General features: G+C 41.2%; 1 protein-coding gene across 5 annotated transcripts in view; it reads right to left on the reverse strand.

The window, feature by feature from the left end:
• The window catches only part of OFD1 (OFD1 centriole and centriolar satellite protein), a 63789-nt gene that overhangs the window by 37220 nt on the left and 11704 nt on the right, over positions 1–14865 (reverse strand). For all 5 annotated transcript variants that reach the window (XM_067723194.1, XM_067723195.1, XM_067723190.1 and 2 more), the window contains 8 exons: positions 11507–11614; positions 9521–9657; positions 9021–9194; positions 6458–6564; positions 4705–4824; positions 3050–3105; positions 1415–1506; positions 191–380 (listed from right to left, as the gene is read on the reverse strand). In XM_067723194.1, coding sequence (XP_067579295.1) covers positions 191–380; positions 1415–1506; positions 3050–3105; positions 4705–4824; positions 6458–6564; positions 9021–9194; positions 9521–9657; positions 11507–11614 — 984 coding nt within the window. The remainder of the gene's footprint in view (positions 1–190; positions 381–1414; positions 1507–3049; positions 3106–4704; positions 4825–6457; positions 6565–9020; positions 9195–9520; positions 9658–11506; positions 11615–14865) is intronic.

Genomic DNA, 14865 nt, shown 5'->3' on the forward strand with positions numbered 1-14865 from the left:
ATTAAATTTAAAAAAATGTTTCTTCTTACGCTACAAATTATGGAATAGCAAGCAAAAAGAAAGGAATTTCAATCTCAGAATCTTAACTTTATAAAATCTTCCCAATTGAAGCCTCGCTTAGAGGAGTTTCCTAATATGAACGTAACATGCATTACAAACACAGGCAAATCAGAAAAAAAAAAAGACTTACGGTTTAGGAGATTCAAGTTTTCACTTTTCACGTCTTCCAGTTGTCGTTTAAGTAGTTTATTTTGCGCCTCAAGCTCCAGGTTCCCTTCTTTCAGTAGTGAATAGTTGCTCATCTCTTTAACCTTCTTGCTCAGCATATGGTTTTGCTTTGTTAATGAAAAACACTGAGCTTTGACGGACTCCAACTCAAGCTAGAATTGGAAAAGGAAAACTTGTACTTGAACAGTGACTTTACAGGACTGCACAGGTAGATGCTGGTGGGCTGCTCTCAGCTGGGCAGCATAATTTAATTTCGGTCACTTGACTGAAGTGTCGTTTTCTTCAACAAGACAACCCTAACTACAACTTCTGCCCTGGAGCTGGGGATGGGGCAAGTTCATCCAACTCAATTTATGCAGAACCCTGTCCTACAAAGCAAGTCTTTCGGATTATCACCCCATTTTCCAGATGCAACTAAGGACCAAAAAGGCATCACAGAGTTAATAATATGTCTATTTTTTAATATGAAAAGGTAAGACCGATACCAATAACATGCTGTGAGGTGCTTTCCTTTTCTTAGTCTAATATAGCTCGTTTGGAGACCGGAGCCTATAAAGTTCTCAAACAAGTCATCATAGTTGCAAAAATAAATTTTATATACAGAACATATTTTAAGTTCCTGAAGTTCCAGTCCTGTCCTTTGGATAGCAAGCACACACATGGACAGAAAAAAAGTAACAGTATCATGTGAAAAATGCCTCTCATTTTGCTTTAATTTGTGAGATCCTGATGTAGTGATACGAATTTTCACCTGTTGCTGAGGCGAAGGGAGAAGAGGCTGAGTAGATAATAGTATACACCAGCCACCTGCTATGGGCCAGGCACAGTAAACCAGCTCACTGAAGTCCCTCATCAACCATGGGATGTGGGCAATACCCCAGAGTTTTCGGAGAAAGGATCTGAGGTCACAGATCTTGCCCAGAGGCACACAAGCAGTGAGGGAGACACAAAGGATTCAAGGACGACTCTGGGCCGCAAACGACATGCTCTTTCTATGCTTCTCTAGGAGACTAGGATTGAAATAAGTAACTACTGAATTAAGTTCAACCGTCACCCTCTGAGTCATATAATAAACAGTCCAAACATACCAAGAGGATAACTCGAGATAAATTATGTATGACTGAAGTTAAAATTTCCTGTGTTGTCGAATAACTATTTCAAAAAAACCAATAGGCTTAACAATTACCTCAAGTTCTTTCACACGATTTACAGAACGATCCAGTTCTTCCTTTTTAAAATTAAGAGTTGCAAACTCCTCTTGGAAATGCAGAGCTTTTTCTGAAAGACAGAGCCAACCAACTAAACATCATAAAGTTTTCCCAGTGAATACAAAACTCATTTAATCATTTATAGCCAGTATGTCAGATCTAATGACCATTATTTCATCATCTAAAATAGCAGAGGGAATTCCCTGGCAGCCCAGAGGTCAGGACTCTACGTTTTTACTGCCGAGGGTGCGGGTTTGATCCTTGGTTGGGGAAGTAAGATCCAGCAAGCTGCGTTGCATGGTAAAACACACACACACACACACACACACACACACACACACACACACACGTAAAATAGCAGATATTTGGGTCAAAAAAAAGAAAACATCAGCGAGCGAGTAAGTAAGCCCCATTACTCAATAGGTGATGGGAAGTTGGTTGTAATGGTCATACATGTGGTGAACTTCCTGCTACACAAGTCACCAGAGTTACACCACCTGCACAGAGTGCGGGGCCCTCATGCCGACGGCTCTGAACTTCCTTAAGACAAAGACTGCTCTGTAAGACTGTAGTTATTTGTAGTTATTATTTTGTCATTTTCACTTCATCTAACACAAGACTCTATACATATATCATCAAAAAAATCACATGCTGGGCTTCCCTGGTGGCGCAGTGGTTGAGAGTCCGCCTGCCGATGCAGGGGACACGGGTTCGTGCCCCGGTCCGGGAAGAACCCACATGCCGCGGAGCGGCTGGGCCCGTGAGCCATGGCCACTGAGCCTGCGCGTCCGGAGCCTGTGCTCCGCAATGGGGGAGGCCACAACAGTGAGAGGCCCACGTTCCGCAAAAAAAAAAAAAAAAAAAATCACATGCTGACTACAGGACGGTACTAATTCCTCAAGAGGTATTAGTCTCAGCAAAGGAGCAGCCATACACACTGGGTGACCTTCTGATGGGTATCAAGCACCCAGCCCTGGTTCACTCCCAAGAATCCATTTGAAATGCCCACCAAAAGTCCTTGTTACAGGTTGGTTCCTAGAAATATACTGAAATGTAAATTGTCTGAAAGATCGAAAAATTACCCAACTTTCCTAGTCTTGGGGTAATACATATGAGTTTAGGAGGTTATATGTCAAGTTTAAATATCATGAAGCATAAATATATATTAGAAGTAAGAGAAATAAGAAACCAGGTCACAGAGGACAGAGAAGTTAAAATTTTCCCGAAGTAAAAAATGAAATCTCTCATGGCTTAGAGTAATATTAACCGAGGGAAATAAGTTGCTGCCGCCTTCCTGCCATCACAGATTTATTCATCAAAATATATTGAAATAAAATTGAATAAAATTCTACCGATAAATTACTGATCTTTGAGAATATACAAAAGGTTAAACATGAAGGTTTGCAAAAACACAGTGAAAGACGGTGATTATTTTTTTCATTTTGTAAAATTAAAAGGACAAAAAATGTGTCAGTTTATAGCAACAATGAAGTGGAAGGTACATATATTTTGGATTACAGAACAGACCCAACTTAGGAAGCTGATAACCTCCATCGAAACTGAGAAGTACAGCTTTTTTTCCCACCAAGGGTCACCTTTATTCTTCCTCTTACCTTCAATCAATCTATTAGTTCTAGCGATGCAGTCCTCCTTCAGTTCAAGTTGATACCTGAGAAATAGAAGGATGGAAAATGAGTTCCTGGTCACCTTCCTAGACAGACTGCTATCAGTACCTGAGCTTATCTATGGCACCAGGGCACCGAAGGGCACTGAACAGGACAATGCATGAACTTCAAGGTCACTCAGTACTAAGGCCAGGGATCCGAATCCTGGCTATAAAAGGTCCAGTAAAATCCTGCTGCAATCCTGTAAACTCAAGCACAAAATGAAGGGTCATGTTATTGAGGTTACAGAGGGCACTGTTTCTCAGTTGGTGTCCGCTGACGCAAGAAAGTAAATTTAGTTACTTTTACACTGTACACAACAGACTTTAAATCCCAAAGGATAACAAGCCAGTCGCTTCCAATCCACCTATCCTGCCTCCCCACCCCCAAGCAGGATAAGAACTTTCCCCCTCAGGAACTGAGCACAGTACTGAGAGCCACTGCCAACAGAATTATATACGGATTGGCGATACCGAAAGGCACGTTTTCATGGAATTTTACTATCTCCACCAGCTATTACCAGCTGACTTTCTGGTTCAGAGATGAGAGAAAGGAAAGAAGTACTCCTGTGGTGAATATCCTCCGAAACCCAACAATTGCCAAAGTCATACTGAGGACACCCACGGCCAGACAAAGACATCAATACCTAACAGTTCCCTACTCCATGGCTATGTCAAGCTAACATACACATTTTTATTGATTTATTCCTGGAAGTTTAACAACTACAGATTCTTCAGAGCTTACTGCTGTACTAGAGGAGCGGACGTAAAATATGAGGATAAAATCTATATCATGTCAAAACTGATACACGGAGAAGTGCTATATTTTTTATTAGAATTATTTTAAAGAAAAACCTCAAAAAACCTTTGAAGGTACTACATAATGGACTATCAATGCCAAATTATGGACAAAGCAGTAGAGAGGCCGATGATTAAGAAATACCCAGAGCTGCTGAGCACTGGAGAGAAAAGTTACCATATATGGGCTTAATGGCTCTGCACTAAGATACTATTCACCAGAACACAGCAAAACTCAGACTATTCACCCGAACACAGCAAAACTCAGACTAGAGCAAAGCCATAGTATCAGAGTTGTCCGTATTTTCCTTTTCCTCTATCATTTTTTCCTTTATATAGTTAATTCTAGTTTCTTTCGATTCCGGCTTTGCAGAATCTTGAAGGAATACAGATCGACAAATACTTTAACCAATAAGCAGAATAATTCATAAATTATTAGACATCCCCATCTTAATGGCACTATGAGTGGGGTAGAGGAAAAGATAGAAGTGACGATAATTCCCATTTTATAGCTTTTCAGCAAGTTACAAGGTGCCCTAAGAAATTCAAGCAAATCACAGGCCCTCAATAAATACCAGAGGAGAGACAAGAGTGAACAGAGGATGCTATTCTCTGTACTGTATCTTTTTAAAACCATCTTAACTCAAATACTCATGGGAAAGGCTTGACTGCCAATGAAAACACGTATTTTTTTTAAATACTGGATTTTGCCATAAAATATTAGTCTTATCTAGTTCATTAGTGTTGCTGTGTTTCCATCAACTTAATTCAAACATGATACTTTTTTTAAAGATGCCAAAGAATTACTTTAGAAGTTCATTCTCGAGCTTTTGGTCATAGGCCTCCTCAATACGCTTTATATTCAGCTCCCGCCTCCTAAGCCCGTCAGTCATGCTTCTGTTTTTTTCTTCTTGTAGCTTCTGGGCCCTGAAATTAGCAAAAACAGATAAGGCAAATCAGCAAACTTTAATACTTGAAGAATTTAGGGGAAAAAGATACCATGTGTTTCTAGCTCCACAGACTCAACTGTTCTGTGCCTGTCACGGCTGTGGGGAGTAAATGCGAACGAAGAGCCAGAAGTCTCCCACCTCTTTTATAATGAGCTGACCTAGTGACGATGGATCTGAACTAGCAAATGGAGCTCTACGGTGGCATCTGGCTGGCGGGAGTGGGAAAGTGCCAAAACCAAAGTGGTTTCTCACAGGAGATGGTTCGGACTTAAAAAAAAAAAAAAAAAAGGTCATAAGTGGAAAGTAGCCATAATCAATTCAGGGGTGAAAGAATGATGTTTTTTGTTACAAAGCTACAAACCAAACTTCAGCTAGCGCACTTAAGTGCTTGTTTCTTCTATAATAGTGTTTCTAACTGTAAGATTTAATTGACTAGCCCATAGCTATTAAAGACAGAAGATTCATTCTGGCATTTCACAGGCTACTAATTCAATACGGAAAAGTAAATACTGAAAAGAGAGCAAAAGATCGATGGATCAATCAGAAAGTCCCAACACCGAAGAAAGGAATGATCTTCCTGGTGAGACCTGAAATCAAGCACAAGATCAATTCCAGAGCCAAGGAACTGGGTTCACAGGGACTTAGATCAAGCCATAATGAGAAGTGCTAGGGAACCCAGACTATTCCAAGCAAAGGATAAAAGCTCTGTGTGTTTGCTCCCTCTGCTGGTTAATCTGTCCACAAAGGAGCAGTAAACCAGTACATTTATTTAGCTTATATACTATGCTTAGAAGGGAGAAGGAGGAGGGGAAGCGGAGGTAAATAAGTGATTACATAATCATGAACTATCTCTACCCAAATTGTGTTCCTTCTCTCTCTTATGATCAATTTACCTCTTCGGTGTTGCCAGAAAGAGAGTAAGGTTGGCAGAGAGAAGAAATCAAACAAACCGAGCTTATATAAATGAGAAAACCACATCAATGAAGATGAAGACAAATCCTTTAATGAAAGAAGGCTCCTGGATCTGTGAGTGCCAATTAATGGCACACACCAAATGGGAAAGAAGGCTTACTCCATAAACTATAAAACTGCTGAGCTTGCTATGAATCCCAGGTAAGAAGTGAAGAATGAAACGTTGGTGAGCACTTGGAAAAAGCAACACACACATCACAAGAAATACTTTCACCTAGTACAAGTCAACTCAGAGCCACCGTATTTCCCTTTTTCGCCAGCAGAGCAGGTCAGTGTGGCAGGTCTGACTCTCTGGAATTCAGTTACTACACGCACATGAAACTGAGATTTGAATGGTTGAACATAAATGCGAAACGTATGATCTGTTAAAGCGTTATTTGCTTCTGCGTATCATTTGTCTGGTCTCACTGAAGCCTGACGATGGCGTCTCCTTCTGCTTTCTTCCCAGTGTCTAATATTTCAAAAGTGAAACCCTCGTCCCTGTTTCTCTTAACTTGTGCCTTTTGAAAGTTAGGTGCTATCACCTTTACAACCAAGAACTCTATTTTACAGCTAACATTAGACTATGTAGACATTTTAGTAGTTCTTTTTTGCATTTCATTCATTCTGAATGTCCAAAATGAATACACATTACTTACAATTCAAAAGCTTCAATTCTTTGCTTCAGCTCAGCTTCTCTGTCTCTCAGAAAATCCATATCTTTTAGGAGAAGCTGCCTTTGAGTATATATTTCTTTTGTTTCATCCTGTAGAGGAAAGTATTAATTTTTAGCAAGCAAGCTAAAGAAAACAAAAGAGATTTGAACTAATACCCTGTTTCCTAAATTCCAGAAAGCAAAGTACGGACACTTAGAGGAACAATTTCACTTTCAAGAGGTTCCAATGCGAGGTATATGTTCTGCCTTTTTTTCCACAAAAATTTATTCCCTCCTCCTGTTAAGGAGGGCTGTTAAGCCACATTACCCTATATTCCTAACATCCCTTGTCTTGTTATTTTATTACATAATTAACATCTCTCAGACACTTACAAAATTTCGCTAAGTTCTTCAGCAAGAAAAAATGAAACAAATGCGTATTCAGCAATAAATCTTAAAAGAATCCCCATAGTTCCATCGCTGTCTGAAAGTTTCAATTCAGAGGTCATTCTGGCTCAGTCAGCAAGCTCGCCTGATGTCCTGAATGAATGGCCACACTTCCATGTATGTGTTCCCTCAGCAAGGGTTTCCTGAACACCTGTCACATGTCCAAGGGCACACTGGGAGCTGGATACACAATGATGGACAGATATAGGACAGTCCCCAACCTTTAAAAGACTCACAGTTTAGTCAGGGAGAGAGAGACAAACCAACAGTCACACTACGGTGTGATGATTTCACAACCAAAGTACATCAACACTCGACAGCACGAACAAAGCCCAAAGGACTCCATCAGTGGGGGTCAGGAAAGGCGTCATGAGGACGTGACATTCCGGCTGGATTTTGAAGGACTGGATGCTTTTATCAGGCAGAGAAGGGGAGAGGCATTCCAGGTGGTGGAATAAAGCCACGGTGCTCTTCACAAGGATGGCAACCTTCTCTAGTGCCTTCAGAGAATCAGGTGACTAAACGAGGGTTTGAGTCTGTTAACTGGTTGATCTGATCTAGTCAGTCATCTATCTTTTAATTTTATTGACGTATAGTTGATTTACAATGCTGTGTTAATTTCGCTGTACAGCAAAGTGACTCAGTCATACAAATACATATTCTTTTTCATATTCTTTTCCATTATGCTTTATCACAGGGATAATGAATACAGTTCCCTGTGCTCTAGAGCAGGACCTTGTTGTTTATCCATTCTGTAATAGTTTGCCTCTGCTAATCCCAAACTCCCACTCCATCCTCCCTCCCTCATCCCCCTCGGGGACCACCAATCTATTCTCTATGTCCCTGATTTTGTTTCTGTTTCATAGATAGGTTCATTTGTGTCATAGTTTAGATTCCTCATATGAGTGATATCATATGCTATTTGTCTTTCTTTCTGACTTAGTCAATCACCTATCTTGAAGATGACGCTGTTAGTATAAACATAATCCAAGCTTCTCAAACACCTGTGCCTCCAACATTTATTTTATAGCTAAGCAAGCCCAATTCCCAGAACTGCTATATACAACTTGTAGAGGGGGTACAATTACCATTAAATAACTGGGTCTTATTGAGAAGCTCTAAGCAAGGGTGGACGCTGGGAGGAAGCCTGCTACTTTTAACAGAACTTCCTGATAGAAGCTCCTGCTGTCCATAGGAAACAAGGCCTCAGATCCAGCCTGGTCTAAGACATGCCCTTGGCAAAGGAACCTGTTTTTCCCAAAGCAATGGATCCAATCCCTCTCGACACGCCCTCCCGCCACTTGGCAACCTCTCCACCTCCCGTCCAGCCACCTTCCTGGGGGACAAGATCAAATGGCCACATGGATGACCCCGGCAGCCCTGGACGCCTCCACTCCGGGGACCTCACCTCTGCCCCCATGGCAGCACACTGTGCTTTGTTTCCAGACTTGACCTGAAACTTCCACCTGCAACTCTGTCCTCTTGGCCCGTCCTTCTTCCACCCATAGGAATCCTCAGACCTGCTTCTCGATGTCTTCCAGACGGCCCCGTCACCCTCCCTGCTGCCCTATATTAGCCTCCTCTTGGGCTGCCTTCCTCACCCCACCCAACCCCCATGTCTTCCACGGAACGGGCTGCCTTTCCAAAGCCAAAGAAACTCGGTGCTCTCGAGCTCCTCTCCCCAAGCACCTCTATCCTTCTGCCCTCACCAACACTACACATCGTCCTGAGAGCTGCACCAGAGCCATCGCCTGTAAGCACTGGATTTGGTCTACTGCCATTCCAGGCTGCCCACCTCGGCTGGGGCCTCAACATAGCTCAGGCAGCCCCATCTGCTTCCCAGGGCTGCACTTCCTTTACTGCAAGCAGCCATTCCACACCTCTGATCCTCTCCCCCAGGCTGCTACCGAAGCCTCAAATCTGCCGCCTCTCTGGTACGAGTTTCTCCCACTGCCAGCATGGATGGTCCCGTCCCCGGTCCTTTCCCTCCAGCCATCTCAGAGGAAGGGTGTCTGCACATCCTTTCCAAGCCCCATGCTTCTACTTGTGTTATTGACCCCAGTCCCTACTTGGGAAACGGCCCGGAAATAGCCACCCGGTAAATGATTTTAGAATATTACCTCCTGGTGCTTTTGAATTCTCTTAAGGGTCATCTTTTGCTGAGAAATCAGGGCTTCAGATTTTGCTTGACAAGCTCTCTCAAATCCATTCCGCAACTCAGCTAACTCCTTCTCACACTTTCTTTTCTCTTCCGTTTTAATTTTCGCTATTTCAGTATCTTTAAAATACTTCAACTGCCAATTGATGACAAATAATTGTAAATGCCAATAACTATACTAAAGAAACAGTAACATTCTCTCTTCACTGTTAGGTTTAACGTTAATGCTGTCTAGATATATTTAGTTTTAATTCGTCTTTGTTTCATCTCATTCACTGTACTTATAGGGTGCGTTCAAAAGTCATAAAGAAATGACATCATCTGGAAAGAGAAATAACATGCACAACAGTATAGTATCACATTCATTAGTAAAGATTCTAGTTATTTCCCCATATACCTAAGATGAAGACATTAAAAGACAAGCAAAAACATCACCCTCGGTTATAACATGATAAATCTTACCTTTTGACTCATTTCTGCCCGTAGCTGCTGTTCAATTTCTCTCTTATATTCGTTTAACTTGATTTCTAAAGATTCTAACTTTGGATGCTGAGGGTAAGCACCTGCAAACTCGTCGTCAATAAGCTGAAGCTTCTCAGCTATCAAAAAACAACACAGGAAAGGTTAGAGAAACGTGGGCAGGTGAGCAAGAGGCCAGAGCTCTGTTCAAACACAAAGAGTGTACTTAAGGGAAAGTGTAAGGATGTCTGCAATTTACTTGGTAATGCATCAAAAAAGTGAGAGAACTTAATGGATGGACAGGTAAGTGATCAAGCAAGTATAATGCAAATTTCATGGCAGACTTGAGGTATACAAGTGTGTGCTGTAAAACTGTGTCAACTTTTCTGAATGTCTGAGAATCCTCATCATAAAATGTCAGGGGAAAAGAAAAAAAGTACAGTTCAAGTCAGAAAACACGGGCATCTCTTTCTAGTGTCTAAATGCCATGGGAGAGAGCTCTTCATTGGACTTTGGTTAAAGCTGACTCACTTTCAAAACACTGACCTTAAGATGAATCAAAGATCATGTGTTTCAACTCCTCCTCTCCACAGAAGAGGAAACAGACGCCCATACAGTTGAAGTGACGTCCAGAGGGCTAAGCAACTCTATAATGGCGTCAGCGGGGCTAAAGCCAGGTCTATGACTGCCTCGCATTCTGGCACTCTTTCCGGCAGACCTGCAGCCCTCAAACCAACTGTGGATTTGAAACCAACCACGTAGCACACTGCAAACCTGGCCCTCGCATACAATCTCAATCATGTGTAACACCAATACCACCAAAAAGCAGGCATAGGAAGAAAAGGCTGGCAGAAGCAGATTAAAATATTGGCGGTATGTCTCTCGTCGGCAACAATTTCCATCTACTTTTCTGGATTTTCCAAATGCTCTGGACTGTCCAATGCAGGCCGCTAGCCACATTTGGCCATACTGAGTACATGGAATGTGACCAGTTCAAAATGAGATGTACTCTAAGTGTAAAAGACACACCAGATATCAAGGACCGAGTACAAAAAAATAAACGTAAAATACCTCATTAATATTTTTCATATTGATTTCATATTGGAATAATATCTTAGACATACGAAGTTATATAAAATATATTACCAAAACAAATTTCACCTGTTTCTTCTTACCTTTTCTACTTTGGCTACTAGAAAATTTTTATTACACATGTGGCTCATATTATTGAACAGAACTGCTGTAGAATAAGCATGTTCTATGTTTCTAATGGAATAAAACCTACACCTAAATAAATGAAAGGCACAGTCATACAATATGGTCTTTACAAGTTACGAACTTATGTTTTTACAAGTTAAAGGCACTAGTGCAGTTTAAGAGTAAGGAAGGGCCAAGAAATCGATTAACCATATCCTATTAGCCAGCTGTTTCCCTTCTCTCCTGAGCACACAACTCAAGGGCAGGATGGTATTACAGAAAGCCTGCACAGCAGAAAAGGCTCTGGATCACTGACCAGAAAACTTGGACTCATATCAGTTCTGACCGAGACTCGGCATTGCCAAGTTGCTCTTCCTCTGGTGACCTCAGTTTTCTCAACTTATAAAATGAAGGGATGGCCCACTCACTTCTCTAGTTCTCTGCAATGCAAATAGTCTAAGATCTTCTCACTTTAGTGGCTATAAAGTTAGATGAGACACAGGGAAGAACCTCCCAGTCAAGAGAGGTTCAACCCAACAGACAAGGAAGTGGGCCTTTGGATCCCCACGAGATTTGGAAAGCATAGCCTTGGCGGCCATGAAGGGAGGAGCAGCCCTGGAGAGCAGTTCCTGGTCCCTCCCAGCAGTGATCCCAGAAAAAATGGGCGCCCCTACCGGCAGCAGCCTGCATCCCTCCCAGTCAAGCAACAAATACATAATACGGTACATCAGGTCATCTCCTTCATTCAAAAGAGAAAACGGAAGAAGTGAAATTATGGAAGACCATAATTACCAAGGGAGTCTTTGACGGGAAATGTTGAACTTGTCTGAGTTCCCATACTGCAACTCTCTTTAGCCTGATGATATTCTGCCAATTCTTTCAGAAACTCCATGAGAAAACCTAAACGACACAACGTGTATAGTTTCGTTTTACAACTTTCTTTCATTCAACTGTTGCTCAATCACTGTTTATGCAATCTTGGTTTTATAACATTATCTTTTTTACATCATGTATATTTTAAGAATAATTTCTGAGGAAAGGCGTTTCCAAGCATGATACAGAAACCTACAAGCAATAAGGAGAAATATTCATCAAACGTACAAATTAAGAACTTATATGTAGCGTGAAATAGCAAAGTCAAAAGACAAGTGATACACTGGAAACAGCTATTTGGCATAATACAGAGACAGAGAACTAATCTTCATAAACATCAAAGAGTTTTTAACAAATCAGTAAGAAAAGAGAAAAATAGGGCAAGACATGGACAAAGTTCACAGAAAAAATTTTCAATGTTGAATAAACATGAACAAAATTATAAATAAATGCAAATTAACACTACAACAGAAAGATCGTATTTTCCCGATAAACGTATTACCAAAATTTTAATCTTAGCGCTCTAAGTGTCAGCAAGGGAGCGGGGAAGCAGGCGTGCTCTTTCACTTGGGAGGGAAATTTGTCAGTGTTTATGGATATTCAAAATGCAAGTGCCCTTTCACCTAGTCATTCCACCTCTCTGAATTTACACAGCTATACTTTCCCAAAAGGGTGTAGCACTGCACACTGCATGCTTCTAATGGCAAAAACCAAGCGATGAAACAATAAAATCTCCATCAACAGGGGGTTAATTAAATACATTCTAAAAAAGAATTAGTCCAAGTACACGGCTAGAGAAAGATATATTGGTGGATAAAGAAAGCAAATTGCCCAATAGTATCTATAATATGATTCCATGTATGAGTATATGTTTTGATTACATATAGACTTTGACACCTGTGAACTAACTTCTGGTAGGATAAACAAGACACTCTTCATTCTAGTTATCAGCAAAAAGTGAAATTAGAGAATATGAACAGAAATTCCTACTCTTCTTTAACTTCATACCCTTCTGAATAGTTCAAAATTTGTTTTTCTTTTTGGCCACGCTGTGCAGCTTGTGAGATGTTAGTTCCCAGACCAGGGATCAAACCCAGGGCCCTGGGAGTGGAAGCACAGAGTCCTAACCACTGGACTGCCAGGAAATTCCCTGAAACTTTTTTTTTTTAAGTCATGAGTATAAATTTTAGAAGTTTTCACTTTCTTGGAAGAGATGAATGGACTTCTGCATCAGCCAAGTTAAGGGCTTATTTTTCTTTTCTACTGAAGATACAATATACTGTTTCCTTAAATTGAAGTATAGTTGATTGACAATGTTGTGTTAATTTCTGCTATACAGCAAAGTGATTCAGTTATACATATATACACTTTTTCATATTCTTTTCCATTATGGTTTATCATAGGATACTGAATATAGTGCTGTACAGTAGGGCCTTGTTATTTATCCACTCCATATATAATAGCTCACATCTGCTCACCCCAGCCTCCCACTCCATCCCTCTCCCATCCCCTCTCTCCCTTGGCCACCACAAGTCTGTTCCCTATGTCTGTGAGTCTGTTTCATAGATATGTGGAATCTAAAGTATGACACAAATGAACCTATAAGTGATATCATACAACACACTCTCTTTTACTTCCCCACTGTAGATATAAACTCTGTTCTTTCATATTCATTGCCTTGCAACTCTTCTGTCTCGTCCACCCTCTTCTTCTGACCATTTCCTATCAGCCTGTTCTCACCTCACCCCTTCCTGCTGTCATGCTGAGGGCAGATCTTGGCTCCCTCTATGGACAAAGGTCAACGTTTGACAGAAATCTTCAAGATCCTGCAGGAGGTCATCTTTGGCGGTGTGCTCTTCCACCTCAGCATTTCTAACGCTGGTGCCTTTTCCCAGTTCTGCAGTGCTTTCCGCAGGCCCCTAATTAGTTCCACTTCCCCTCTCTCCCCTCCACACCCTCACCCAAGAAGGATACGTCTAGTCTCCTCCTTTATCCAGTCATTTATTTATATCCGTATAGACTCCTGTTTTATACCTTGGTAATTATAATTCACGTGTAATTCTACAACTCACTGATAAAACCCACTCTTTTATTTTGTTGCTCCAATTGTTCCAGCTTTGGCCTCTGGGAGCATTTTCATCATGGGTTTTTGTCTTAAGCACTTCCTTAGGTTCTAGCACTGTAAGGGGCTCCAAGCTCATCTTGTATAGTCTCTGTTCCACTCCTGCAATCAACCACTGCTCCAAGGAGCCCTGGTTCCTATTATTATGGAATGGTATTAGAAACCGAATCTTAGTACTGCAAACTGGGCTCGAGGTGTGCTCATTACAACTGGGGTGTCACTGCTTCCAGCCCCTCAGCCGAGACAGCAAGGAAATATGAACGTACACTAACCTGTGTACACAAACATATCTATAAATATCTCTATGTATCATCTGTATCTATATTAAGCTAAACATGAGTTCATACTAATGTCTCCAACTAAGCCATTACCGTATGGATCATCCCAGTCTCCTCCCCTTGTTTATCTGTAAAGTCCCGCTCCAGCAGTGAACACCTGGCTCCCGCCATCTTCTATCCACTTACTTAATTGTTCAATTCCAGCATACGTGTATCATGGTTTCAGAACTGTTAACCAGCACTCCCATGAGAAATAACTCTCACCTTGAATACACAGCTTATGTACAGTTGCTTCTGTCTTTTGTCTTAGTCTTCATTCCTTTCCCAAGTTAGATAGCTCAGCATATTTTATCCCCACCCCCTTCAGTGAGGTTACTACAGTTAGATTGTTTTGTCACAGTCCGCATCCCATCCTGACATCACCTGACCTCCTAAATTTGCATACATGAAGGCTTGTTCTTTGTAAAGTTCTACAGGTTTTAGGCAAATGTCTGGTGCCATGTATCATACCATTACAGGTATCGGAAGAATACTTTCACCACCCTAAAAAAAATCCTGTGCTTCACCTCTTCAACCTCCTACCCCTTCCCTCCAAACCCCTAGCAACCACTGATATGTTTACTATCACTATAGCTTCGCCTTTTCCAGAATGTCACATAAATGGAATCATATAGCACGTAGCCTTTTCAGGCAGGCTTCTTACATTAACAATACACATTTGCGACTCATTCATCTCTTTGCATGGCTTGGTAGCTCATTCCTCTTTGCTGAATAGTATTTCCCTGTCTGGAAGTACCACAGCTTGTTTATCCGTTCAGCTACCAAATAACATCTTGGTTGTTCCCAATTTCTGACAATTATGAATAAAGTTGCTACAA

The sequence above is a fragment of the Pseudorca crassidens genome, chromosome X (assembly GCF_039906515.1).
Source record: "Pseudorca crassidens isolate mPseCra1 chromosome X, mPseCra1.hap1, whole genome shotgun sequence".
NCBI lineage: Eukaryota > Metazoa > Chordata > Mammalia > Artiodactyla > Delphinidae > Pseudorca > Pseudorca crassidens.